The 24,986-nt window shown below is 40.0% G+C and overlaps 2 protein-coding genes across 7 annotated transcripts in view; one reads left to right on the top strand and one right to left on the bottom strand.

Moving 5' to 3' along the window:
* Positions 1-4,563: 4,563 nt before the first annotated feature.
* On the bottom strand, positions 4,564-8,278 carry METTL18 (methyltransferase 18, RPL3 N3(tau)-histidine). Of its 3 annotated transcripts, none has more exons than XR_015273943.1 (2): positions 7,672-8,278; positions 4,564-7,591 (listed from the first exon to the last, which is right to left on the bottom strand). XR_015273943.1 is itself a non-coding variant. In XM_023931801.2 (2 exons), the coding sequence occupies exon 2, from the start codon at positions 7,470-7,472 to the stop codon at positions 6,417-6,419; it is 1,056 nt and encodes a 351-aa protein (XP_023787569.2). In that variant the 5' UTR covers positions 7,473-7,588; positions 7,900-8,040; the 3' UTR covers positions 4,564-6,416. The 3 variants fall into 3 exon arrangements, 2 of the variants coding, with proteins under 2 accessions (XP_023787569.2, XP_023787565.2); XM_023931801.2 differs by having other exon boundaries at positions 4,564-7,588; positions 7,900-8,040; XM_023931797.2 differs by having other exon boundaries at positions 4,564-7,588; positions 7,672-7,753.
* The window catches only part of FIRRM (FIGNL1 interacting regulator of recombination and mitosis), a 28,442-nt gene continuing 11,398 nt past the window's right edge, over positions 7,943-24,986 (top strand). For 3 of the 4 annotated variants that reach the window (XM_023931791.2, XM_086842440.1, XM_086842439.1), the window contains exons 1-24: positions 7,943-8,299; positions 8,859-8,898; positions 9,587-9,675; positions 10,876-10,980; positions 11,502-11,639; positions 12,521-12,683; positions 13,037-13,121; positions 13,652-13,790; positions 14,322-14,402; positions 14,709-14,773; positions 16,249-16,397; positions 16,972-17,080; positions 17,602-17,788; positions 18,128-18,210; positions 18,594-18,645; positions 18,929-19,018; positions 19,701-19,886; positions 20,581-20,703; positions 21,604-21,699; positions 22,139-22,252; positions 22,648-22,752; positions 23,059-23,139; positions 23,843-23,956; positions 24,205-24,386. In XM_023931791.2, coding sequence (XP_023787559.2) covers positions 8,201-8,299; positions 8,859-8,898; positions 9,587-9,675; positions 10,876-10,980; positions 11,502-11,639; positions 12,521-12,683; positions 13,037-13,121; positions 13,652-13,790; positions 14,322-14,402; positions 14,709-14,773; positions 16,249-16,397; positions 16,972-17,080; positions 17,602-17,788; positions 18,128-18,210; positions 18,594-18,645; positions 18,929-19,018; positions 19,701-19,886; positions 20,581-20,703; positions 21,604-21,699; positions 22,139-22,252; positions 22,648-22,752; positions 23,059-23,139; positions 23,843-23,956; positions 24,205-24,386 — 2,675 coding nt within the window. In that variant the 5' untranslated portion in view covers positions 7,943-8,200. Of the gene's footprint in view, positions 8,300-8,858; positions 8,899-9,586; positions 9,676-10,875; positions 10,981-11,501; positions 11,640-12,520; positions 12,684-13,036; positions 13,122-13,651; positions 13,791-14,321; positions 14,403-14,708; positions 14,774-16,248; positions 16,398-16,971; positions 17,081-17,601; positions 17,789-18,127; positions 18,211-18,593; positions 18,646-18,928; positions 19,019-19,700; positions 19,887-20,580; positions 20,704-21,603; positions 21,700-22,138; positions 22,253-22,647; positions 22,753-23,058; positions 23,140-23,842; positions 23,957-24,204; positions 24,785-24,986 lie in introns of those variants that run through there. The other variant, XM_023931792.2, reaches the window with a different exon arrangement.

Here is a 24,986-nt window from a genome sequence, read left to right as displayed (position 1 = left end):
CAGGGTATTTGGGCTCTCAACAGTAAGTGCATCTTTCCTTTTCCTTCAAATGCTTCTGTCTCTGATGCTCTGGAATTTTTGTTTGATTGCATGATGGCTTTTGGCAATTTATATCACATTTTAAACATTAACTGGAAAACTTGCCTGGCTCATTTGTGAGATAAATTAGAAAAACAGTAGTTTGAGGGCCAAAAAGATAAGCTGGTATTACTCAGAATTAGGGTAAGTTAGAATTAAGACTAAAAATGGAAGTTGGCATCTCTTGACTCACAATCTTTCAGTCTTACTGCTGGAGCAGGAATAGCCCATTTGTAGCCACAGGGGATGGATCCAGCTATTGTGTTATGATCTTCATCTGCCAATAAAAATGTTGGTTTGTAGTCACCAACTAAATTGTGAATGTTGTCCTGTGTGTTGGGTGAGAAAAGCAGATACAGTTTAGGTAAATTTTAAGGTGAAAATGTAATAATGCATTTTGTGGGAATAAAAGTAGCATTTTTGTTATCTCTTACTGTTCTGTTTAAGTTCATTTTCTTTGGGGAAGGCTCAGTAAATGGTCAGAATTTCTCTAGTTTAGGGAATGGTCTTTTTCTTGTACTGCTCAGTGATGAAGTGTAGCTGCTTCTGTAGTAATAACTGAGTAATACTTCTAAGTTTCTAAAGGAGACAAGAAGAAAATAGTTAAGTTAATGAAATTTTCTATGGAAACTGAGGGTTACTTCAAATCTGCTTACCTTTGATGAGCATTAAAGGCTGGGCCTTGAATGTGTTAAATGTTTTTAAACAGAGCTACCAATTCTCTTAGTGCTGCTTTTGTTCCAAGATGATTCTGGAATCATAAGAAAGGAAAAAATTCCTCATGATTTATGTGAGGTGGGAAAGCAGTGTATAATTCTTATTACACTAAATACTTCTGATGGTTGGTGTTCATCATGATTGCATTTTTAGGTGAGATTTTACACCTGTAGTATTAATCTAGCTGCCAAATTAAATGTTAGAGGCAGTGGGCAACTCTTGCAGTCTGAGAAATATACTTTATTCTCTGCTTTTGATGCCTTGATGCTAACAGAGGAGCATCAGGTAAAAGCAGAGTTTTACTGCCATGAGGGCTTCTGTCAGGCAGAGACCCTGAGGCTCAGATGAACTCAATCCCAGGTCAGAAGTTAAAATATTAATTATATTGGTTTAATGCTGCTTTGGATTTGAAGGTTTGTTTTCAGACTCTGTAACAGAACCACCTTGGTGTTTTATGGAAACCAGAGAAATATCATTAACTTCTTTTGAAACTCTGCTGCTATTTTTAAGGCTGGATGGGGTTTTCAAAGTGGTTGCCAAGGCAAGAGTGAGCTGTGGATCTGTTGCTTTCCAACTGACATAACTGTATTATCAGTTATTTTTGAAAAGCTTGCATTTTATAATGCATCAACTTTAACCTTTTCAGTTTAAATGCTTGTTTATTTAAGCTGTTCCTCTTTGGGGCTGTCACTGATGAGTAAGAGTATGTTTTGTTTGAGAATATGACCTTGGGCTCTTTTTCAGTCTTCTAAGTAAACTTTCACGTGAAATATTATGGGAAAAAAAAAATAACCTGTAAATCACAGATTTCTGTCAGTATACTGCATTGTTGTTATGTGTAGTTCTGAAATAAGAAATCAAGATAATTCTGATCATGTAAGGCAATAATGGAAAGGCCACTTTGACCACAACTGCTTTAAATTTCAGTGAAAGAGTAACACTGTGACCAGTGATTTTTAAATGAGGGTTAAAAATCACATGGGTCATCTGACCTTACCTTGGAGTTGCAGTGGCTGAAGAGTGCAGATACTTAAAACTGTGCTATTATCAGCTAAGGCAAGATGGGAAATAAATAAAACATGAAGACTGTGGTTTCTTTAGTGGTCAGAATAGCGCCCAAATGCTCACACTTGTTTGCTTACTCCCTTTCCCTTCAGCTGAGCCAAATCAGCTGTTTGTATGCTGACATATTAAAGTGGGTCAATGCAATCTCTGTGGTTTAAAGGAACATTCCATAAATACAGTGGTTGATGGGTTTGGAACATTTTATAACAAGCTTTCTGCTGGAGAAATTGGGTGGAAAATGAATTCTCTATTTGACACCATCTCATTTATTTTCTAAGGGGGGGGGAATTGGAGAGGATAATAAAATATATTTTAATATATTCAAATATAATAAAATACTATATTTTAATAATAAAAAAGGATATTAAAGGATAATAAAAATAAAAAGTAATACTGCAAGAGTAACTTTTTTAGGAATTGTATTTGATTTGCATGTGAAAAACTCATGTTGATAAGAACCAAATGGTTCTGAAGACTTAATTTCCATGTGCAATTAATTTGTTCTGTCTTGCAGGGCTATGGAAAAGCAGATCACTCAGTGACTGTAGAGATACTGAAGAAAGAGTATACAGATTATGAAATTACATGGTCAGATGACAAGAAGTAAACTTGTGAACACAACAAGCAGTTCCAAACTGGTAACTGAGCTGTACTTGGATAAATAAAACTGAATGTGTGTTCCATGTATGTAACCATAAATCTGGAGTAACTGGACTCTGCCATACTTTATAATATGGTTGATAATCCTCAGATATATCTTATTTTTTAGATCATTCCTTTGTGCAGAATCTGAAGTTCTAACCCTTTTTCCTTTCCTGTTGATGTGTCCTTTAGTTAAACACTCCCACACCATCTTACCTCTAATTTGTTTTCATCCAGTCCCATTTCACTTATCTGCTGGATGATGAGGATTTACCATCAATTTCAAACTCCACTGGACCAAGCCTGTTCACTGGTCTTTTGACCACAGTGTTTTAAATTTATTTTTCTATTACTTTTTAGGCTTTTCATCTTTCTTACCCACACTTAAAAAAATTGGTGTGGAGGGTGGGGTTGACTGTTAACAGTTCTTCAGCAATGATCCAAATCTTTTATTTACTCAATGATTTTAAAATCTAGTATTTTGCAGAAGTAATGATCAAAATATTTGATTTTCCTGTAAGAACCTTCCCTATAGCAGTCTGATGGCAATGTAAAATTGTGAGCAAAAAAAAGCTTTTTCTTTTCAGCATGCAAGTGACTTCTACAATACAAACCAGGAAATCTGAGAGACTTTAGGCCAGTTTCACCAAAAATCCTGCTGTTACTCCCTTCTTACAGTTGTGATCCATCTTAAGTCACCTTGCTGTGGCTTTGTTTTGGTTGGGTGGAGAGGAATTTTCTGTTCTTATCCTCAAACCTTTCAGTCCAGTCCTCATCAGAAGAGTTCCAGGGGTCTCCATCCCAAAAATCTCAGAGCAGCATCTCCTCAACCTGTTGCTACAGATCTCTTGGTTGGCAGCAGATTCCACCCATTTGGAGCCTGGATTTTCCCCTCCAGCAGCTTTGCCTGCTTTTACATCTGCTCTTTGTGCTTCTCCTTGAGTTCTTGTGCAATGGCTGCACTAGAGATACTGTGGTAATGACTGCAGGATTGATTTTACATAACAAGACTTTGATTTGTGCCTAATAACCAAGAATAGCACACAAGTCAGTAACCTGTAAATGGGGCACTTCCCAGTTCCATTATCATGAGGTTTTTTTCCCCTAAGCTTTAGTGAAATAACTGTAGTTGCCAGTATACAAACCTGGGTTTTAAATAGCCTCATTTCCCAAAACTGGCAAATAGTCTTCAAGTGGAAGTCATCAGTTAGGAATAACTGTGTTAAAACAAACAAGCCTTTCAATTTAGTTTCCTGAGGTATTTAATGAGAGATTTTAATCTTTGTCTTCACAATACTTACAGGAAAGACGTAATTTTGACTGGACTTATTATTGTAGTAACTTGTTCAAAGTGTGAGGTGATGGCATGAGGGGGGAAAAACAGTGATTTGGAGTGAGCTGATCAAAATTGAGTTACCAGCTGATCTCTACCCTTCATTTCTTTATAGAAGAAAGATTTTCATGTGTCACAAAAAAAAAAAATACTTTGAGGGACTTTCCAGTTCAGTTATTTTTTAGTGCAGTGTCATTTGGGGCACCTTAATTTCCCTGGTAATTAAGTAATACATACAAATGTTACAAAGGAATGAAAAGTTTATTATCACTAGTGGTGAAGCTTTATCAGGTAGAGCAAGCCTTAACATAGATGAGGGAAATCAGTATTATTTGAAGTTGAAACATCAATTACCTACAAAACTAAGTGTTGAATTCTGTTTCCTCTCAGCATGTACCTGCTGAATTTTAAGAACAGAACTCATCTAGAATATGGAAATCCCAATGCCAGTTGTGCTGATTGCACCTGAGAAAAAGCATCCTTCATTTTCTAATCAGAATCTGAAATGGGAAGCTAATTAAACTATGTGGGATTAATTGTTTTGCAGGTGTGCAATGGTAAAATTGTGGCTCTGCCATTCTTCCCTCAAAGTCCTAAAAGTTCTGATTCTGTACTTGCACAAAGCCAGCTGTGTTTGAGCCAAATACTGAGTGAAGGCACAGTAATTAAACCAAAGATGGTGAGTTTGATAGTGGAATATTATCAAGAGGAAATACTATAGTAGAAGATTTTAAGCACCTTCTTCATTTATTCATCCAAAATTACACAAGACTCTTGTTCCTAACCATATTCTTTGTCATAGTAGTCAGCATTTCTTACTGCTTCAGGTGTGGTTCTCTGGAACTGCAAGCCATGATTTATTTTAGGATTGAGTTTGAAAAATGACAAATGGTAATCCATTTATTCCCAGCTTCTCTGTTTTCACAGGGGGAAAAAAAAAATAAAAAAGAGCTGTTATCAGTACCTTCTTGATTTGCCAAAGCTAAAACTTTTTTTTTGTTCCTAAGTCTGTAGTCAGCAGTTATCATCATAAAGTTTCAGAGCCGGTGCAGAAAAATTCCAAAGCACTGTGGCTGTCATGGCAAAACTGACTTTTTTCCTCCCTCTCCTATTCTATGAGAGGCTAAATTCAGTAGTTTCCAAAGCATCCCTTTCAAATCATCTGGAACAGTAGTGAAGGCTCTTCTGTAAAGTACAGGAAATCCTTTACAACTCAATAACAGCAGGTTCAAAATAGGAACCTCAGGATTGACTTTCAGCATCTTCAGTGATGGAAACTTGATGGCATAATTAAAGAGATTTAGATCCCTGCTGTGCTGAGTTTCTTTCCATCCCCTCAGATTATTGTTCCTTCTGCTCTACACTGAATATCTTTGCATCCAGTTTACTGCAGTGGTCACTGTCTCCAGGATTGTATTTCTGCAGGGGCATTTGATAAAGCAGTGCATGATGACAAAAGCTTGTCCAATGGTTTTGGCCAAGGCAAAACATGCAATAGATTTCCTTTTTTTGTTTGAATTGCTGGTGACAGTGCTCAAGACCAGGTTTTGTAGTTCTTTGGGGGCTTGTTTGCATTTTTTGGTAAGGCAATTTTTTCAGCAATATCACTATCTTCAGCCTAGGAGAGTGCCTTGTATTGCAGGCTTTTCTGAGTGCTTTCAAACTGCTGTGAAAAGATTGAAGAGATGTGGATGTTCAGTAGTACCCCCAGCAAATATTGAAAACAGGGCAAATCATTTCTGGAAAAATCTTATTAAAACAGTACAGCAATCTATTAAACTCCTGTAATAGCACAGTTTCCAGTTGTCTCCTAAAGCTCAGTTCTATCATCCTCCACTACTTCATTTGTAGGCTTACTGGTTGGTAGAAAGAGCTTATCTTGTGTAGAATAATCTCTCAAGTCAGCTTCTAAACCAGCATGGCTTTTTCTAATTCCTTGCTGAAATTTTCTTAGCTTACAACAGAATCTGAATGTGAAATTTTAGACCATGGTAGTTAATATTGTTACACTCTTTAAAAGGCTTGAATAAGTCATGTGTGCATTACACATGGAAATATAAGATGGATTTCTGAGATCCCTGGCAGGGTAGAACAGTGTCATAAATACAATCACATCCCCCTCTGCTGGCAAAGCAGCAGAGCTCAGAGCTGTGTGGTCCTGCCTGAATCTGGCTGCAGTTACAACAGTTCCCAACACTTGAGAAAGGGCTCCTGTGCTAATTTTGGATGCTAAATTTACCTCATTCAGCCACAATACATCATGTATCTCATTCCCATGTCATGTATGTCATTCCTGTGATGTACAGTTCTGGTGCTGACAGAGAATGTGAAAGCCTGGCTGGAGACAATTGCTTAATCTTTATATATAAATTAATTATCATAAACAGATGCTGCTTTAAGCTGAACTGTATGCAAAGTCAACATCAGAAAAGTCCCTCACTTCTAGTCAGATGCCAGAATTTGTCAAACATTTCAACAACCACCATCCTTAATTAATTAAACCAGAAAAACAGGAAGAAGCAAAGAGACATGAGGATTAAAACATTTATGAGTTATTTTTGGAGGATCAGGAGTTTTAATTTTAACAGCAATTTTTAAAGGCAATTTCCATAATGCATCGCTGCAGACCCTGATCAATTGTTTTAACCATACTGGTCCTAAACACATTTTTCTCTTCAATGAATTTCTCAAAGAGATAGATACCACCACCAACTCCAAAATAATGCACTTTGCTTGCCAAATACACACGGCCATTTCTGTCCAAGAGCTGAGCCAGTGTATCATGCAGAGCACTGTAGTAGTCAGGATTATAGATGGTCTCAGAGGTGAGAATTATATCGTACTTTGAGCAGGGTTTGTTGCTGTTTAACAGGAGCTGGCTGACTTGAGACCACTCTCCAGAAAAAAATCTGCATCTGTTGAGCACATCAGGTGAGCCCTCTGCCTTCCTGGGCCTCTTTGAAGGAGGCTTCCTGGCTTTTCCATCCTTCCCACTGCCCATCATCCTCCTGCCTCCACTGATACAGTTGGCCACCACATTGGGCAAGGTTATTTCATCAATCACTGTGCTGTTGTAGTCCTGAAAATGGACTTGGGCAGCCTCACCCTGTAAAGCAACAATTCCCAGCAATCCAGCCCCACAGCCAAGATCCAATACAGTCTTGTTGGTAAATTTTATTTCAGCCTCAGAAAAGTAATCCACGAGATCGAAGGTGCATTCCCAGATTTTCAGTCCTCCTTCATAGACTCCAGGGATGAGATCAGAGTGAGAAGAAACACTTTTGGAAATGATGCCTTCGCTGTCAGTGTCACCTGAACACGTCATTTCCACTTCAGACAGCTTTACATAAGAAAAGTCCAATACTGTTTCCATGACTTTATTTTCCAATACTTTGTTGAGTTCTTCAGGAATGCTGTGCTCCTTGGCAGCTTTCACACAAAGTTTTTTCTTCGATGCTGCCTCATCCCCGTGCTTAGCAGCAGCCAGCTTCGGGCTGGAGTCTGCTGCAGGATCAGCAATTTCCCTGCTCTTTCCTCTGGATTCCTGCTTGTGCTTTGGAGAGCACAGCAGTAAGAACTGAGCATCTGCCTCACTGTTCTCATTTTCGTCAACAGCAAAATTAAACTGAAAATCCATTTTCAGGAATAACAGTTTTTAAAAAAGCTTAATTTATTGCAGCCAGCTTTTATGTAGGTATTGTTGCAGGGCAGAGTATTTTGCTGGTGCAGTCTTGCCAAGAGCCAGGTGAATTGCTGCTGAAAAAAAGAGTAAATAATTTTATATATCATTAATATCAGCACAAACCGTATAATTGTAGCATCCTGATTTTCATTACCAGGCTCCCCCGGGAAGTCGTGGAGTTTCCCTCTCTGGAAACGTTCCAAATCCACCGGGACGCGTCGCTGTCACCAGTTCTGGGTGACGCTGCCTTGGCAGAGGGGTTGGACCGGATGATCTCCAGAGCTCCCTTCCAACCCTAACTATTCTGTAATTTCAAAAACCCGCTCTCTAGCCGCTTAAGTTTATTAAAACACAGCGTCACCCGTGCCTCCATCTCACATACCGCAGGTACAGGCAAGGGAATCAGGACAGCTGCCAACTCCGCTAAAACTCCCATTTCAGCCTCTGCGTTTCAAGGGGCGCAAACCCAGCGCGCAGCTGCGGCACAGGCCGGGTGAGAAGCTCCGGGAGCGTTTTCCATCCCGTTTTCCCTGCCCCGTAGCCGCGGCTGCCGCTGCGGGCCATGCTCCGCTTCTCTCCCACGTGGAGCCGCTTCCGCTTCCTCGGGCGCGGGGCCTTGTGGGAGCGCGCGGCGCCTTTCCCGCCACTGCCCCGCGCTGAGGGGAGGGAGCGCGGCCGCCGCCATGTCCCAGGCGGACCCCGAGCTGCTCCTGCGGGAGCTGGGCGGCTGGGACTGCGAGCTGTGCCGCCGGGAGCTGCCCGCCGTGCTGCCCCGGCTGCTTATATCCTTCCCAGCAGGGCTTTTGGGTGGCTGCGGGAAAGGCGCTGGAGTGGTGGTGGTGGTGGGGGTGTGTGTGAATCCTTCAGAGTTCCGCGGTTCAAGCAGCTGTGCGTGAGGGAGGGCGCTGGGACCTTTGTGAGGGGCTGGGAGTTTTGCTGGAGACGGGTACTGCCTTTCTCTGGAATAAAAGATTCATAGAATCTAGAAAATCTCGTGTGGTTCATTTAGCACTGTAGGTAACTCCCCGACACACCTCCCCTCTCCCTCCTCCCCACCAGAACAAAACAAAAGAAACCAAACTCCCTAAAAAAACCCCAAACCACAGACCACCAAAAAAAACACCAGCCCCCCAAAAACAGCAAAAAAACCCTCAAGATTTACTCTCTAATACATTTTGGAAATACTTTGTTGATCCCGTGGGTGCTCTTGCGTTGGTTATGGAGCATCCCCACCAATTTCATGCGTACATGGGACAGTGCTAGAAGTCACTGTGGCTTCTGCAGGTGCTTTAAAGATATCCTTTATAGCAGAACAAGTTTGATTTTCTTTAACGTTTTTACTCAATGTATCAAGAGTCTGAAGACTGGACTGAGCATATTCGTAAGTAATAGCTAGGAAGTGCCTCTTCCTGTGGAGCTCTGTATTGCAATTGCATTACAATCACCGCAGCACTTAAAATACTTCTGCTACAAGTTTTCAGAGTCTTCAGCAATCCTGCTGGACCTTGCACACTCCACTAACTGTTGAATAAATTTTATAAATGTCTCTAGAGAAACTCTGCATCTAAGGCTGTTTTTATCTTTCTGCTACTTCTGATCTTTAAATACACACACAAAAAAAAAGGTGGTTTCTATCTGGTGTTTTATTGTCTTTTGGGCTGTTATCTTCCGGGTGACAAAGGTGATAGTTAAAAGAAAATGAGGCTCATATGTAACTGTTTATGAGTGTTGCTAAAACTCACTGTTACATTGCATATTATGTTGCATGATAAAACTATTTGCAACTGTTTGCAGTTTGGAATATGGCAAATACTAGATGTGTATGCTGGCAGTTGTGCTCAGCCTTCAACTAAGTTTAGTCAGGTGTGCTGCTATTTTTGGTGGGTTTGTGCATGTTGGGGCTGTTACTTGATTTTTCAGATAATGTATGTGTGTTTTCATGCATTTCAGATATGGTAAATGCTCTGTTGTCTCTCTCAAAATCAAGTACCTGATCTGTTTTCTTCGTTTCCTCTGGTAGATTGCTGTATATTTCTGAGAATTGCAGATTGTAAATGTTTTTTTTGCAGGTATTTTGAGGATCTTGACTGAAATGTTTTTGCCACATATCAGCCTTGAAGATGTGGAACAAATTTTTTTCTCAAAAGTATTACCTAAGGTAGGAATGTTTTAGTTAACTGTGGAATTGTCAGTCAGTCCAGTGTTAGAACCTGCTTAGATTGCAGTGATTCTTCTTTTGGGGTTGCAAAATACCTATAGGATACAAAAATTGAAATTGTAATTTTACCCCTTAAGAGTTTTCAGTGTTATGTTGAATTGTTTCTGTGATTTTTCTCATTCTTTACAGTAGGGAGAGAATCAAATATACAATGCTCTGCTTTCTATATTCAGCAATAGACTTGGGTTTTATTTCTTTCTGAGATTGGGCTTTTTATAAAATGACCAAAGTGGAGAATTTTTAAGTGAGGGACAAGTAAACTGAAGAGCACAACTCCCCCATATCATGAATAAATGTCATGAAATTTTTGAATTAATGCAGTGAATAAAGTTTTAGACCATACTGACCTCACACATGGGTTTTTTTTTATTAAATGATGAAGAATTTTGTGCCATGGTTCTATTAAAATCAGTGCTTGTGTTTTAAGTGAAGTGGTGCTAAATTACTGATAGAAGTTTCTGACCTCAGCTTGTCCATTTTAAGAAGCCAGTAAAAATGGCCACTTGATTTCCCTTTCTCTTATTTTATTTCAAGCAACAAATTTTTTGGGGATTACAAGAAAATTGTCTCATAAGAGGCATATCCTGAAAAAGGATCACTGTACCACTGTTTATTCTGCATGTTCCCAGAAGTACTTCAGCCTTTTCAGTCTCAACAGTAACACTCATCAGACATCCAAAAACCTCACCTGAAGTAGAAATAGATGTTATTTGTACCTCACAGACTTATTTTTTTCTTAATGTATTCAAAATGTTAATAATTATTCTCAACAAATATTTTTTTCTGAGACAAAATGAAAATCTTTTTTAAATTACGTGGTCTTAACTAAGTAAAAAATCTTTGGTAGAATGAGGTTTCAAGCAAATTTCAAGCAAATTAGGTGTGAAGCTTGTTTTAGCAACAGATATTAGAAAAAAATAACAGCCACAATGTCTTCTGTCTATTATATATATATATATATTTAAGTAGTTTTTGCTTCTTGTTGTATCATGCTTTATGACTCAAATGCTGGAGAGTGTTTTCTGCTGTGAGTTCTCTCTGTGCCTCCATGCCAAGGAATCAAGCAGGTGTAGAATGGTGTTTTTATTTGCACGTGTACCTTTGTAAGTAAAATGTTTCAGTTTTGCTGTGTTCTGCCAGACTCTACAGTTCTTTGATAACCTGATGTGTGAATTATCCAGCAAGGCCAAAGGACTGACCAGCCAGAGTACAGAATTGTGCAGCACTGTAAGGAATCTGCTACAGGTAAGTCCCATCACATAAGCTGTCAAAATAATGTTTACATCACTCTTTGCTTTTACCTAAACTACTAAAAGGTTTTTTAAAACGTTTTTGCCAGCTACTGATGGTTTAAATATAATTTAATCTACCTTCATAGCTGAAGTTCAGTTAACATGATTTGATTAGATTTAGCATGTGATGCTAATAATTATAAAAATTATCTCAAATTCTGCTCCAAGTCCCTCCTCCAGATGGAATGTGACTCCCCATATTTAAAGAGTGTACCTGGGACCTGTTTATACAGTCACTTCTGAATTTTAACAGTTTTTTAAATTGAGAACAATAGTCAAAGAAATAAGGAATTTTCACAGAGGATATGGTATCAGAGAACAGCTCTGGAGCTTCATTCATCTTTAAAAAACTACTTATTTATGCAAATAGCTGTGAACTTTAACTGCCATAAAAATCCAGGTGTATTTCAGCTAGGAAAAGATTCTTTTGGAGGTATTTCAGGAGTGATTGATGTTGTTGTCTCTTGCTCTCAGACCGTGGTGCAGCTGCTGGAGACGCTGACGGGCTGCGTGCGCTACCTGTGCTCGGTGCAGGAGCTGTCCCTGCAGAGCATCCACTCCCTCCCTTTCTCCGTCCTCTGTGTGGTAAAGAGCACCTTCACACACTGCAAGGTAGGGCTCTGCTGCCAGCTCAAAAATCCTTGTGCTCCTTGGCTTTTGGGAAACACTTTAGAAGAAGGTTTTATTTTGAAATGATACTGTTGTTGACATCTTATTCTTTTAACTTTAGTTGCTAAGTCGTTTTGATAATGCACTCAATGCACAAATACAAAGATGGTTTTTCAGCTGTCTGCCCTGCTGGTGAGAGGCTCAGACTGGGCTATTTCCATCCTTTGCATCAGTGTTAACTGAACATTCTGCTCATGAGCAAAGTGCTTTGAGGGATCTGTGCAGTCCTGATGGCTACAGTGTTTACAGAGCTACAAATGGCAAATTCCAAAGTGGATTGAAAGGTTTATGTTGATTACAGTGAGCAGTGTGTATCAGTTTCAGATATGGATTGATCTGGGTTTCCAGGTGCAACAGTAGTTCCCTCTAAGCATTGAAAATAAAACAAGATTATTATAAAGATGCACTAACTTTTGGTTGCCTTTCATTTTCACTTTTAATATTTCTTATGGGAACATTTACATCAGTTTTCCACATCAGGACTCAAACTCAGGTGCCATGTCTTTATCTAGTAATTCTAATTGGAAAGTTTTTGGAATGCTACTTCCTTTGCTGCTGACATTGTCCTGTTTGGTTCAGAAATACCATCTTAAGGGCTGATCCAGAGCCCCCTAAACTCACAAGAGCCAGCCAGATCTCCTTAGTTTCCCATGAGCTACAGCTGCACATAGTTGATATTAAGTGCTCAGGAGCTGTGTATTGACTTAAAGTAGCTACATCTATACCTTGTTCTTTTTTCCAGAGAAATGTATGGTGTTTTCTGCGTGTAAAAATCAGGCTGTGAGTCCTGAGCTCTTTCACAAACCTCTTCCTCCCCGTTTCAGGACAGTGAATCACTGTACTATGGGCACCTGCACTTAATTTCTGACCTCCTACAATCCGTGTTCAAGGAAACTTACTCCCTACAGAAACAGCTGATGGAACTGGTTGATCTGATTTCCATAGGCTCTGCTTCCACTGAAGATGAGATCACCTATATGGTGTCAGGTATACATGGATTTGATACTTTTTTACTCTTGTTCAGTCTTTTATTTTTTTTTTCCATGGAGAGTATGTTTGAAGTTTTAAAACAGGTTTCTGAGTGTGCTCAGTTCCTGCTGTCCTGACCAGCTTTTCAGAAAGCAGCATTTTGAACTCAAAATATTTCCATTTTTCTCCTGAAAAATTTTTCTTCCTCTGTGGGAATGTTGTGTAGGTTTGTAGGAAAGGGGCAGCACCTAAACACTGAGCCATGTTCCCGATTCATGTCAATGTGCTGGTATTCTCTCAGAATTGTCTTGGGATTGCTGTGAGCTCATAAATCTGATTTAACTCTGTTGCTGCTCCTGTTATTTCCTTAGTAATCCACACTGTGCTGGAGATCTGCTCTGTCATTTCCAATATGGACCACGCTCTTCATGCCAATACGTGGAAGTTCATAATCAAGTATGTAGCCAAACTCTTTGGATTTTATTGTGGTGTAATTTTAAATAATGAATGTCTCCATTGCTTTGTGCTCAGAGTTTCTAATGAAATTAAAGTGACAGAATTCAATGTAACTATTTAGTAAGGAAATTTAGAAGTTTAGCTAGGAGGTAATATTAAAGCACTGCCAGTGAAAGTAGGTAGGAATTGGTATGAAAAGTAATAGAAACATAATTTTCTGTATTGCAGTGCAGAAGAAAATTTGCAACACTGTTGTCTGAATGATGAACATTAAGAGGTCTGACCTGCAATTCTGTAGGCGTTTTTGGCTTGAATTGGCTGTCTTGTGCTTCCATGCTGTCTCTCCCCTGGTTTTCAGTCATGGCCATGGAGAGGGTTGTTCTGAGTTTCTGCTTTCAGTGCTCAAGGATATTGCACCAATCACTGCTGTATACAAGGCTAAACAGAAGAATTATTTATTTGGATTTGTAAGATCTCATTGCATGATTGTTTCTGACAATTAAATTCCTGGTTATATTCCTGCCTTTCAGACAAAGCCTGAAGCATCACTCCCTGCTGCAGTGCCACCTGAAGCACAGTGACATCCTTGGTGGCCTGTGCAAGGACACTCTTCTTTCTTTTGACTCCTGTTTGCAGCTGGCTGAGCAAATGAAGGTGTCAGAGATACAGGTGTGTTAAAAAGCTCCCAAAGCTGCCAGTGAACTTGAACAGGAGAAATTCTTTGTGCTGTATTATTACTTGGAGGAATTCAGTTTGGGTTTTCTTTATTTCTTGTGGTAGAAAGAAGACCTTTGAAACAACATGAAAATGAGGCCCCCAGCTTTGTGTAGTTTGAGGATGTTTTAGTGAGACACTAAGTTATCAGAATACTATATGAAATCATACTTCATGATAATTTCATAAGCATACTTACAATAATATTATAAGATAATTTCAGCGTACTATATGAAATAAATCAGCATACTATGAGAATTTTTTTTTATTTCCTAAACTGACAGTATCCCAAGGTCAATCAAATCCTTAATATTGCTCTGAAAATGTTGAAGCATACATACTGAATATTTTTAAAGTTTTCCCCCCTTAGCTTCAGAGTCTGTAGAGAATCAAATATGAAATAGCTTTTGAGCACTGTTAGTAATCTAACTTCCTATTTTACTGTATTAGTCTGTATTAACTTTTAGAACTGCTTCTTTTGGACAGGAGGGCACTGACTTGAGGCTGTTCCAGAAGACAGTGAAACTGTGCAGGTTCTTTGCCAACTCCCTTGTACACTACACCAAGGTAGGTTTTAAAACTTCAATTCTATGTTAGTATTAAATTTAACCCTCTGGTCTGCAAATGGAATAATTTTGTACTGCTGTCCCATGTGAGCAGTATAATTAACATCCATACATAACCTGCTTTTGTTCTTCCACCAGTAAATACTCACAAACCTGTGCAGGGTTACTGCTGGGATTTCCCAGCAGTAAAATAAACTACAACAGGTTGTTTCATGCAGTGGCACTGAGCAGTTGGTTGAGAGTAATTAATGTAATTAATCATGGATTTTATTTTAAAAGTATCACTCAAAATTTATGACTTTTGCAGGAATTTCTTGCCTGCTTCTCTGATTCCTGTTCTCAGTTACATCAGCTCTTTCTTCAGATATACAGGTATGTGAATAGACATATTACAAATTATTTATTAATATGCATTACAAATTACATTACATAAATTACATTAATTCATATACATTACAAATGATTGATTATTGATAGTACCTTAATAACATTTCCATATTGCATTCTTAAATTGCAAATATTTTAAGATGTAAAAATGCAATTCTCATTCCAGAGTTGTTGCCATCTTTTTTCATGTACAGAAAGCTAAAATATTTGTTAATAAATTCAGTTAGTGTTTTATAGTTACTTTAGCCCCATTCTTGATCAATACTGTGCATGTCCCATAATGGCAAAGCATTAACTTCATTGCAACTATTTATGGCAAGATTTTTTTAACAAATTATGTGTTGGATATGCAGAAAAAAAATTTCTTCAACTAAATGCAGGTGTCAGCAGTGCCTTTTGACAGATTGTTTCTACTTTAAGATAAAGTTTGAAAAAATTTGTCTTGGAGAAAGAGGGGATTAGAAACAGAGTGTCCTGAAATTTTTCATAACTTTACTGTTGTGTTAAAAATCTTGTGGAATCTCACAGAAGGGCTCTGTTTCTCCTGGAAGCAGATGCTCTTTTAATGCTACACTTATAAATGTCTGCAAGTGGTTTATCACTTTCCTTTCAAAAAGTTTAGCAGTTTCTGCAGTGGTGGGGAAGCATAAGAGAACCCAGACTTTATACTAATAATTCTTTATATTGTGAAATCAGAGGGCTCTTTGAAATCAGATTTCAGCTCTTTGTTGGAATTCAAACCAGGTTCTGTGGTGAGATGTGCACCTGAGTTCACTGCATGTTCCACTGCAAGATTGGGTGGATATTTTTTTATGAGTTTCTTCTTCTAATTTTACTCACCTTGTAGGTTTTTCTCAAGTGGAAGGTTGCAAAATTTTATTCACTCCAGGAAACTGAGCGGGATTTTTGAGTAGGAAAGTAGTGTTTTTACAGTTCACTTTATAAGCTGCAAGAGTTTTTCATTTCATGATCTCTTGCTTTATTCTCATATTGATTCTTTTTTTCTTTTATTGCCCAAGGTGTTATTTTTCCTCTTCAGAGAAACTATGATACCCTTTTAGGGTCATGTGTTAAGTTAGTGCTGTGATATTTATGGCTGTCAAATTGTGTATAAAGGCATTTTCTTGGCTTTTTCCTTTCACTTGACTCTTTGTGATTTGATATGTTTCTTCTGAGAGATGTTATGTATTTTACACGCATTTTCTGTGAGCTTGTAAGGTTTTCTTTAAATTTTTAGTAAAATATTGGATTGTGATGCCTATTTTAAAGGCTGAATGCAGAGCTGTAACTCTTGGGATATAACAGATTCTCTAAAATGGGGAGCCTTTCCTATCTTTTATTTCACAGGAACAAGGAAATAATGAATTTGCCTTTTTGTAGTTCTTTTGGAGAAAAGTAATGTAGCTGAAAATGCTACTGAGAATATTTAACTTCTTTATTTTTTCCATTCCCCCTCCCAGCAAATTTCCTCCCAGTCTTTATGCTCCAGAGATCTTTGAAGTTCATCAAGATGAAATATCCCGGGTTTTTCTTGTGGCTCTGGACCCTCTCATCACCCAGCTCCTTCCCTTTAGTCCTTTCATGGAACAAGTGTTAAGTGAAAATTTAGGTAGGTTGAAAGTACAACTCCCAGTGGTGTCTGAGGGATCAGCATTGACATTTTGACTTTCTGGACCATGATATTCTGTCCTCATTTGCTTGTCTCTGATTCTTCTGTAAGTACTGTGATAGAGCTGATTGCCTGCTAACTTGGATGGATTTTATAACAGATAGTTTATGTTGTTGCTGAATTCATCTTTTCCAAAGTACTCATGGCAACTGCACTCTTAATCTGGTTAACATAAATCCTGTCAATTCTGCTCTTTTGCATAATTTCAATCCCCATTTGCCACAAACTTTCAAAGTTAGATGGGTTTTTTTCTGCTGTTCTGTTGGTAGGGGAAGACAGCTTTTTTTTTTTCCTAAAGTAAATATTTTCTGTGAAAAATAGAATGTCTTTAAACTGGGAAAATGTCAGCTTTTTGTTTCAACAAGCCCTTCTCCTTGATTTCTGCCCTGACCAACATCTCACAATTCTGAGACAGCTCATCAGTTTGCTTCTACACTTGCTTAAGAGCCAGTTTACACACACAGTAAATATATCCAGGCAACTTGCTTCACATTTGAAACCCAAACTTCTGCAGGTCTCCCTCCTGAGCAGCAGCTGCCCCAGTGTCTCCTCCTGCTTACCATAATGGACAAGCTCTCCTCTCAGCCTGATGAAGTGCAAACTCTTTGGAACACAGGAAAAAGGTAGTAAAAAGGTTTTTGTTGTAGTTCTTCACCACAGCAGTTGTTCCATACAGGCAAACAAAGGGGCTCAGCTGCTGGAGTTGCCTTTGCAACTGAACTTTTAAAATTGTCACTGTGGATTTTCATCTTTATGCCAAGACTAACAGGATCTGATGTTCATTGCCTCAGGAGTGAAGGATATAAGACAGAGATGTCTTTGTTTTTTCAAGGAAGGAGTGGTATTTAGAGTAGTTGTAGGGTAGGAATAAGGCTATGGATGTAATTTGTTGATTTACTAAGTGAAAAATCTCACACTTTTATGCCTGAGCCCTCTACTAATCACCTGAATTGGTAGAAGAGGAAGGCAGTCAGGAGCATAAATCTGGTATAAAAACATTAAAGTTATTGCCATCTTTTCTGGCTGAAGACAAAGATTTTGTAATACCACTGTTGCTTGCAGAATTTGGGACTTAAATATCTGTAACCAAACTTTCTTTTTTTTTTTCTCCTTTTGGTTTTTTTTTCCCCTTTCCCCCTTGCAGCCTGTCCTTGTTTTCAGCTCTCTTCCTCAGTTTCCAGCAATGTTGTGGGGAGCTTTCTCTCCCTGTCTGTTTGCCACAGGTGGTCAGTAGTGGACAGCCAGCAGTTCCCATCACCCTCTATCACTATGTCTGTGTCCACCTGTGCTCCTTCATTGCTTCCACACTCCCATCACACTTCCCTCAGCTGGTAAGACTGGGTTTTGCTTGTCAATTCTTCAGCTGTTGTGATGCATAGGTGTGCTACCTGAAAACAATGGGTTCTTTCTAATGATGTGGCTCTCAAAAGATGCTCAGAGAGAGCCATCTCAGAGAGGGTTTTGTAGAAATCAGCTGTGACACAGTTGCATGACTGGAGTTCAGTAACACAGCAAATGTCACTTGTGGGGAAAGGGGAAAATAAAGTTCTCTCAGTGGCCTAGACAATTTTTATTCTCTTTCAGAGGAGGGAAGATCAAGTTGTTATAACAACTTAGTGCTTTCTTTTCTGTGGTATTCAGGTTGTGCTGATTTTCCCATTTCTCCTCAGGAGCGTGCTCTGCTGGATGCTGTGCTGGGTTCCAGCATGATCACATCTCTGCTAGCAATGGACTCGTGGTGCTTCCTTGCCCGGTAAGATGCTCCTAGCACAAGTCAAGCAGGTTTTCCACAGATCCACTTCATTCTGTTGTTGTACATAATTTGCAGTTTGCTTGAGAGAGATTTTTGTAAGACAGGATTGTCCCAGAATTGGATTATTTTTAGATACAGAATATATTTTGAAAATTAGGAGTAGAAATGGCTTAGCCACTTTTATATTCTGGCAAGCAAGAGGAGCATAGCTTCTCTATTTAATAATTGATTTTTGAAATGATTGTATCAAGTAGATTGTGTCTCTGCAAGTCAATTTTAAATATGTTAGAGGAAATGTTAATTTTTCAGACCTGATTTATGATGTTTACTCTGTAGAGGAATAAGAAGTACAGATTCACAAGCTGCTGTCTCTCATGTTTCAGGTATGGAACAGCTGAGCTGTGTGCTCACCACGTTAATGTGATTGCCCACTTGGTAAGAACCACAGTGATGTTTGCACTTTGGCACCACTTTTAATCTGAGTGTACCAGCAAAGATTCAAATGGAGATTGTTTCGGTTCTTCAAATTGGCTTGGTAATTAGCAAAAGCAGTACAGTGAAAATATAAACCAATAACATGCCCTGCTTATTTTATTTACACTGTTACTGCTGTGATCCCACATAGGAACTCTCAGAACATCCTGCAAAGGGTTTGTTTGCTCAGTGGTGATTTTTCCCTCAGTGTAATGAGGTGCATTGCTTTTTTATCCTAATGCAGGTAAAGGCTTGGCCCAGGGACTGCTGCCAGGTCTCTGCCCTGGGTGTGCTGCTGAGGCGAATGCTGTTCCTGATGGCTCCAGAGCATCAGGCAAGTACAGCCCCAGCATCTGCTGCTGTCAGTAGGAGAGATTTGAATCAGTGGCCTGTGTTCAAATATTCCCTTTTAGTTCTGGAGAAGGGACAAGATGTTGAGTGCTCACTTGCTGCTCTTGTTCCTGTACTTGTTATTACTTACTCTAAGTCATTGAGTCACTAAGTTATTACTTATTGTGGATCCTACTTTGTGCAGATGAGCTCTTTAAAACAAGACAAGCACACTGACCTTTCTAAGAGCTTACTGGGTAGCACTGAAGTCTGTTTTTTGACAAAGTCTGAAAACAGCACATCTCCCCAGATTTGCTGAAGCTGTCCTGTCATTGCATCTGTGACTGATGTGAGTGTTCTGGTGACATCAGGTGTCAAGAGGAATGTCCTGTCCTGTCCTGTGTACCCTGGAGGGGTTAAAGCCCTCTCTTCCCCTCACTAGGGCCATTGCTTCCAGCAGCTGAAAGAAGCAGTTGCTTAATCATTCTGATGTCCTGTATGTGACAAGGGAGGTGGCAGTTCCTAAACTTTTCTCATATAAAAAGATGGATTTTATTAAAATACTTTACACAAATTTTTTCACATAATAAATTTGAAGCAAACCAGCAGCACATTTTGATTTCTCATCCTTCGGGCTATCAGATTGTTTTCTGGTCTCTTTAGTTTCTATTACCTTTTGTTTCCAGGTAGAATTTGCTCATAAGTTTCCTCCTGAAGAGGTGGAGAACTTGGCTGTGTGGCAGCACTTGTCCCTGAGAGCCCTGAATCCTGACCTTAGGGCACAAGTGGCATCTCAGCTGTGCTCGGCAGGGCTCGCACAGTGCCAGCAGTGGCTGAGCAGCAGCCGTGCCTTGGGAGGGCTCCCACCTGTGGTAAGGAGGGATTTCTGCTTCTCTTTGGAAAAATGAACTCTAGGTTTTCAAACTACAAGGATTCTGTTGCTGTAACTTCAGTTATATTACTCAGTCTGTTGCACTGCTTTTTTCCATGACTAGCTGGAATGACTATATGCATAAGCAAGAACTCTGATTTTAATTTTTTCTTGTACAGTGCAGCACCTCAGGACTTCTGCTGTGCTAGTGGAGGTTCTGTGATTCACTAGTTACTCTAGCAGTTGTTTTCTCTCTGGCTGAGCAGGTGTATTTTTCTTCAGAAAAATTCAGAGAATTTCTGATTCATGCTGTACCTTGGCATACAATTCCTCTTCAATTTTAAAGTCATGGCTGGTTTTATGCAGCATTAAATCTGAAAGATGTTCTCTGGTCTCTTTGATGTGGGGGAATGTGAGAAACCAAAGATTTCCACATGAAGTGTCTGCTGCCAGGCTTCTCCTGCCAGTGCAGCAAATGACCTGCAGTGTGTGTGAAACTCACAGGAGTAATGGATGTTTTCCCTGCTCTGTTGTTGGCTGCTCTCCTGCTGGATTAGCTGTTCTGTACAGCTGATGCAGCACACTGGGCTTCTTGCCACCTTGTATCATTTCAGATGTTTCATGTGAGCCTGGGGTTTTGGGTTGGTTTACATGTAGTGTGTTTTGGTGGGTCTTACACTTTTTTTTCCTCCTAGAACACCGCCCTTTCTGTCCTGCTGGCTGCCTGCAGTTCTGTTGATGCCACTCTGGAGGCAGAACTTAAGACATCTGTCTTGGCTGTGCTCAGTCAGTTCTGGTCTTTTCTCCAGGCTAAGCAGGTAAGAGAATTTGCTGCTCCAGTGGTGAAAGCACATCTTGGAGAGGCTGGTGTGTTTCCTTAGCTTGTTGTTACTCGTTTGTTTTACTTGGATTGGACTGTTTCAGTAAAGCACAGTGTACCAGTGCTTGCCCATCTGCTCTCAGCTGGTTTATCTGTAGGGCAGGCATGAGCTCTGGGAAGCTTGAGTTTCCTGAATGTTCCATATATGGTTCCTTGTTACTCCATCTGTTACTCAGTGTCACATTCACACTTGCTCAAGGAGAAGCCTGAAATACACGATTTAGCTTCATCCCAGTCACAAATTTAGCGTGTTTTAATTATTCATTAGAATGTGAACAAAGCTCAGGGTGATTTGATTAGAGCACAGCCCAGCACATGGAGACACACAGGGAAAATCACCCTCCTCCCAAGGGGGTCAGGCAGTGTCCTTGTGACCATGTACCTGTTCATGGCTACAGCTGCATAAAGGAAAGAAAAAAAGGATTGTCTGGGTTTTCATGTTCCAGATTACAAAAGAAGGTTTGAGGGTGGGAATGAAGATGCCCCCCTCAGAGGTTTTTCCAACTTCAGCCGTTCTGTGAGGACATTTGGCAACTGAAAGTGAAAAGAAATAGTTCAGATAACCTTTAGGTGCCTGTTTTAATGGGTGATGGAAGAAAAGGAAGGTTAAGAAATGCTCTTCCAAAAAAATCAAAGAAAATGGTTTCATAAAATATGATTACCTAGAAATACTGATATTATTATTTTAATATTTTCTTTGCTGCTTACAATGCAGTGTTTTACAGGTGTGAAGTCAGGGTAACAATTTTGGATGCTACTGCAACTTGACATTCTCTCCTAAGCATTGGATTCCATGAGCTAAAATCCAATGTTGCTGATATCTTGTGCTCTCTTCAAGGTCTCAGATGAGCCAAGTCTCCAGAAGACACTGTGTTTATTACTTCACCTTTTGGAATTTTTCATCCAAGCATTAGATGCTCAACTGATGACTCAGGTAAAAAAAAAAATAAAATAAAATATCATAAAACTCCCAACATCACCTTATGAATAATTCACTATATGAAAACTAAATTCTTTGTGATTTGTTGAAATCTCAAATTAGTTATTTCATGGTCTGGCCTTCTTTTAGCAAGGAAATAATCTTCCTTGATTACTTTCCAGGCCTTTAAACCAAGCACATGACATTTTGGTTAACACTGCTTTTGAGAATCCTTTCCTTTGTAAGATAATTGAGGTATATGGAAGTGCTATAGAGAGCATGCTCATTTCTTTCTAAAATGCACCCTGCAGCTTTATCCTGGCCAGTTTTATTGGAGGTGCAGCATACCTTCTTCAGATTTCTAAACTGCATGTGTTTGGATTTAAAGATGAGCCTGCACAGTTTTCACCTGCAGTCTGTCTGATGGGGCCTTGCTGGGTTTCATCTCCTGCAGGTATTTGCACTGCAGTCATCCGTGCTCCAGCTGCATCCCCCGGATCATGTCCGTCTGGCAATGGTGGATTTTCTGTCTTCCATGGGAAAGGTGTTTATTCCACAAGAAGCACAGGTAAATGGAATTGTGGCCTTAGTGAAATATCCTTGTCTTTTAATAAAAAGACTTTCATTTAAATGCACAGTTAAAGGATCGAGTTCATTAAATACATACTGGAGTGCCAGTTGTCTTGGATTAATGGTCTGCAGCAGGTTTATTTCTCATCAAGATGTGCTGAGTGCATGCAGGATGCTTGGAAGTTCAAATGCCAGTCCTTTCTCACTGGTGAGAAGCAACAAGCATTGAAAATAGAATGTCACCTCCCTCACAGTGGTTCTTTAGCCAGACAGAGCAGTAGCACTCTCACATTTCCCAAACCTGTCCCTCAGTCTTAGAGCGATTCTTTAATAATAAATCATGATGGTGAGAAACACACAGGTAACTCTTGGGAGCTGATTGTTCTGTTGCAGAGGCAGGTTGTGCCCCAGCTGTCCTGTCTGTTTGCCTCTCTGCTGGCTGACCAGACCTGGCTGATTCACCAGCATGCACTGGAGGCATTCACACGTTTTGCAGAGGTGAGTAGAGCACAACTCTGGGTGGAGCCATTTGCTTCTGCTAGCTTCTGTTGTACACAAATTCTCCTGTCTCTGATGCTTGCTGCTCCTCACTGCACAATCTGGATCAGAGTTACAGATGCTGTTAAACATTAAAAGTACTGAGGGCTGGTGCAGTTGGAACAGGTTTCAGGAGCTGGAAGTGAAGAAGGATTTAGGCACTGGTTGCTTAGATTGGTTGCAAGAGGGCAGGGACTATCATAGAAACATCAATGTTGTTCCCTTGTTAGCATGAATGTACTGAACAACCAATAACATTTCTGACAGGAAACAAGACATGAAGATGTTGTTCCTTGGTGCCTTAATTCTGAAGAAGCTAAGAACAAAGTTGTTAATTTTCTGGCTAGGGTATGTATATTGTTTAACCATTTTACTGCTGTCTTAGTTGATGCTGTACATCTGCTATCAGGAACAAGCAGCATGGTGCTACACTTGCATTATCTGCATGTCCATTAAATAACTTTAAAATAAACTGGTTGAACTTTTCTGCTTGCTTTAATCAGCAGAGTTAGAAACTGCCATTCCTATGCACACTGCTCCTCCAGTACTTTCAACTTAAAGCATTTATCCTCCTTAAACAAAAAATACCTACTAAATTGCAGTGTTATTTTTGAGAGAAGTTGCCTATTAAAAACTTGATAATTTGGTTTGATTTCCTTCTCCATTTCTCTTGGATACGTTTCTGAAGTGTAAAGGAACATGTATGAAGCATCTCAGTTGCTTTTGCATGTTAGGAGAAATCCTCTTAGGAGCAGGTGGCTGTTGCTGCACAACAGTGACACTGGGGAAGAGGGAGCAGCTATAACCTGAGGCAGAACTCTCTGGTTGAACAGCTTTTGCCAAGTAGATAATTTACAAAAGAACTGATAGCTAAACCAAACTTGTAGATAACCTCAATCTTTGGTCAGAAGAGTGTGTGAGAAATAATATTCTTTGAACTGCAAATTAAAATTCCTCTCTCTCCCCCTTTTGTTCTGGCCTGTAAATTGAGCCTGTGAAGGTTGGTGATGCTGCCTGGGTTTAGTTACCTCTCCTGGGGCTTTCTCCCTAGGTAAGGCAGGTGGAAGAGACAAGAGAAGCACGAACAGAACGCCTGAAGCAAGAAAGGATTACCTGGAGTGCACAGGTTTTGAAAGTGGATGGAGAATTGGAGTCAACAGGAGAGGTATGTGTGCTTCTTTAAACTGTTAATTTCTGTCAGTTCTGGGGAATTCTAAGAAGAAAGAATCACTTGCACTTCTGGCCCTTAGTATGATATCCTAATGGTCTGCAGTGCCTGCCAGGCAGCAGGAACCCTCACAGGACGAGGGACTTGCAGCTCTCTTCCACCCACGGGGTTTCTTGCATTTGGATGAAGCCTGATCCCTCAAGTACAGCATTAAATTGATGTTTCATGTTTACTTAAATCTGCAGCCTGTGGCCAAGAGAGCCTGTCACCCCCCCTCTGAGGAGCAGTACAAGGCAGCAGTAGGCACGATGGAGGGGGCAGTGGAGGCTGTGAAGCTGCTGCTCCAGAAAGGGTCCCCACCAAGCTGGCTTGCAGTGAAGCTGGAGGCTCTGCACACAGCCATAGCCACCCTCAGGGACAGCTTGCGGTAGGTGCTCCACAGGGCTTGGGGACAACGACCCAGCTCAGCTCCCTGGTGGGAGGGAAGAGGTGCCTTTGTGCCAGGAGTGCTGCAGAAGAAAAAGCTGTGAGATGGGGCAGTGCTCTGCTGGGTCTTGGTTTGTGTGCCAGAACGGACTGAGGAGTGCAGTGCCAGCCTCTCCTGTGTAGCCTGATGGATTTGAGTGGACACTACGGACATCAGAGCTGTGGGTTTGTATATTGCTTGTTCTTCTACTGTGTGGAGATAAACATTTCATGGTGTTGAATTCTGAATACTGAGAGGTTTAAATCTGTTGTAAAAGTAGTAGTGTTCCTATCATATGCAGGTGCCCAGGAGGTGCTTTTATCTTTATTTTAAAATACACTCAGGATTTAACAATTAAAGGCTCTCTACTGTTCTCTGAACATACCTCTGCTGCTGGTTCCACTCCACGCTAGGGTGATCCTTTAAAAATAATCTTTATTGGTTACAGTTAAGAGCAGAAAGAACATGGTGCTTAAGCAGTTTGTGGTGGTTCACTTTACGGTTCCTAGCACCTCTTGTGCCATCCATTGACAGAACTATACAAACAGAAATAAATAAGTT

This window comes from Cyanistes caeruleus, chromosome 9 (assembly GCF_971803275.1).
Source record: "Cyanistes caeruleus chromosome 9, bCyaCae1.hap1.1, whole genome shotgun sequence".
NCBI classification, from domain to species: domain Eukaryota; kingdom Metazoa; phylum Chordata; class Aves; order Passeriformes; family Paridae; genus Cyanistes; species Cyanistes caeruleus.
The sequence above is the reverse complement of the archived record's forward strand: the minus strand, read 5'-3'. Positions and strand labels throughout refer to the sequence as shown.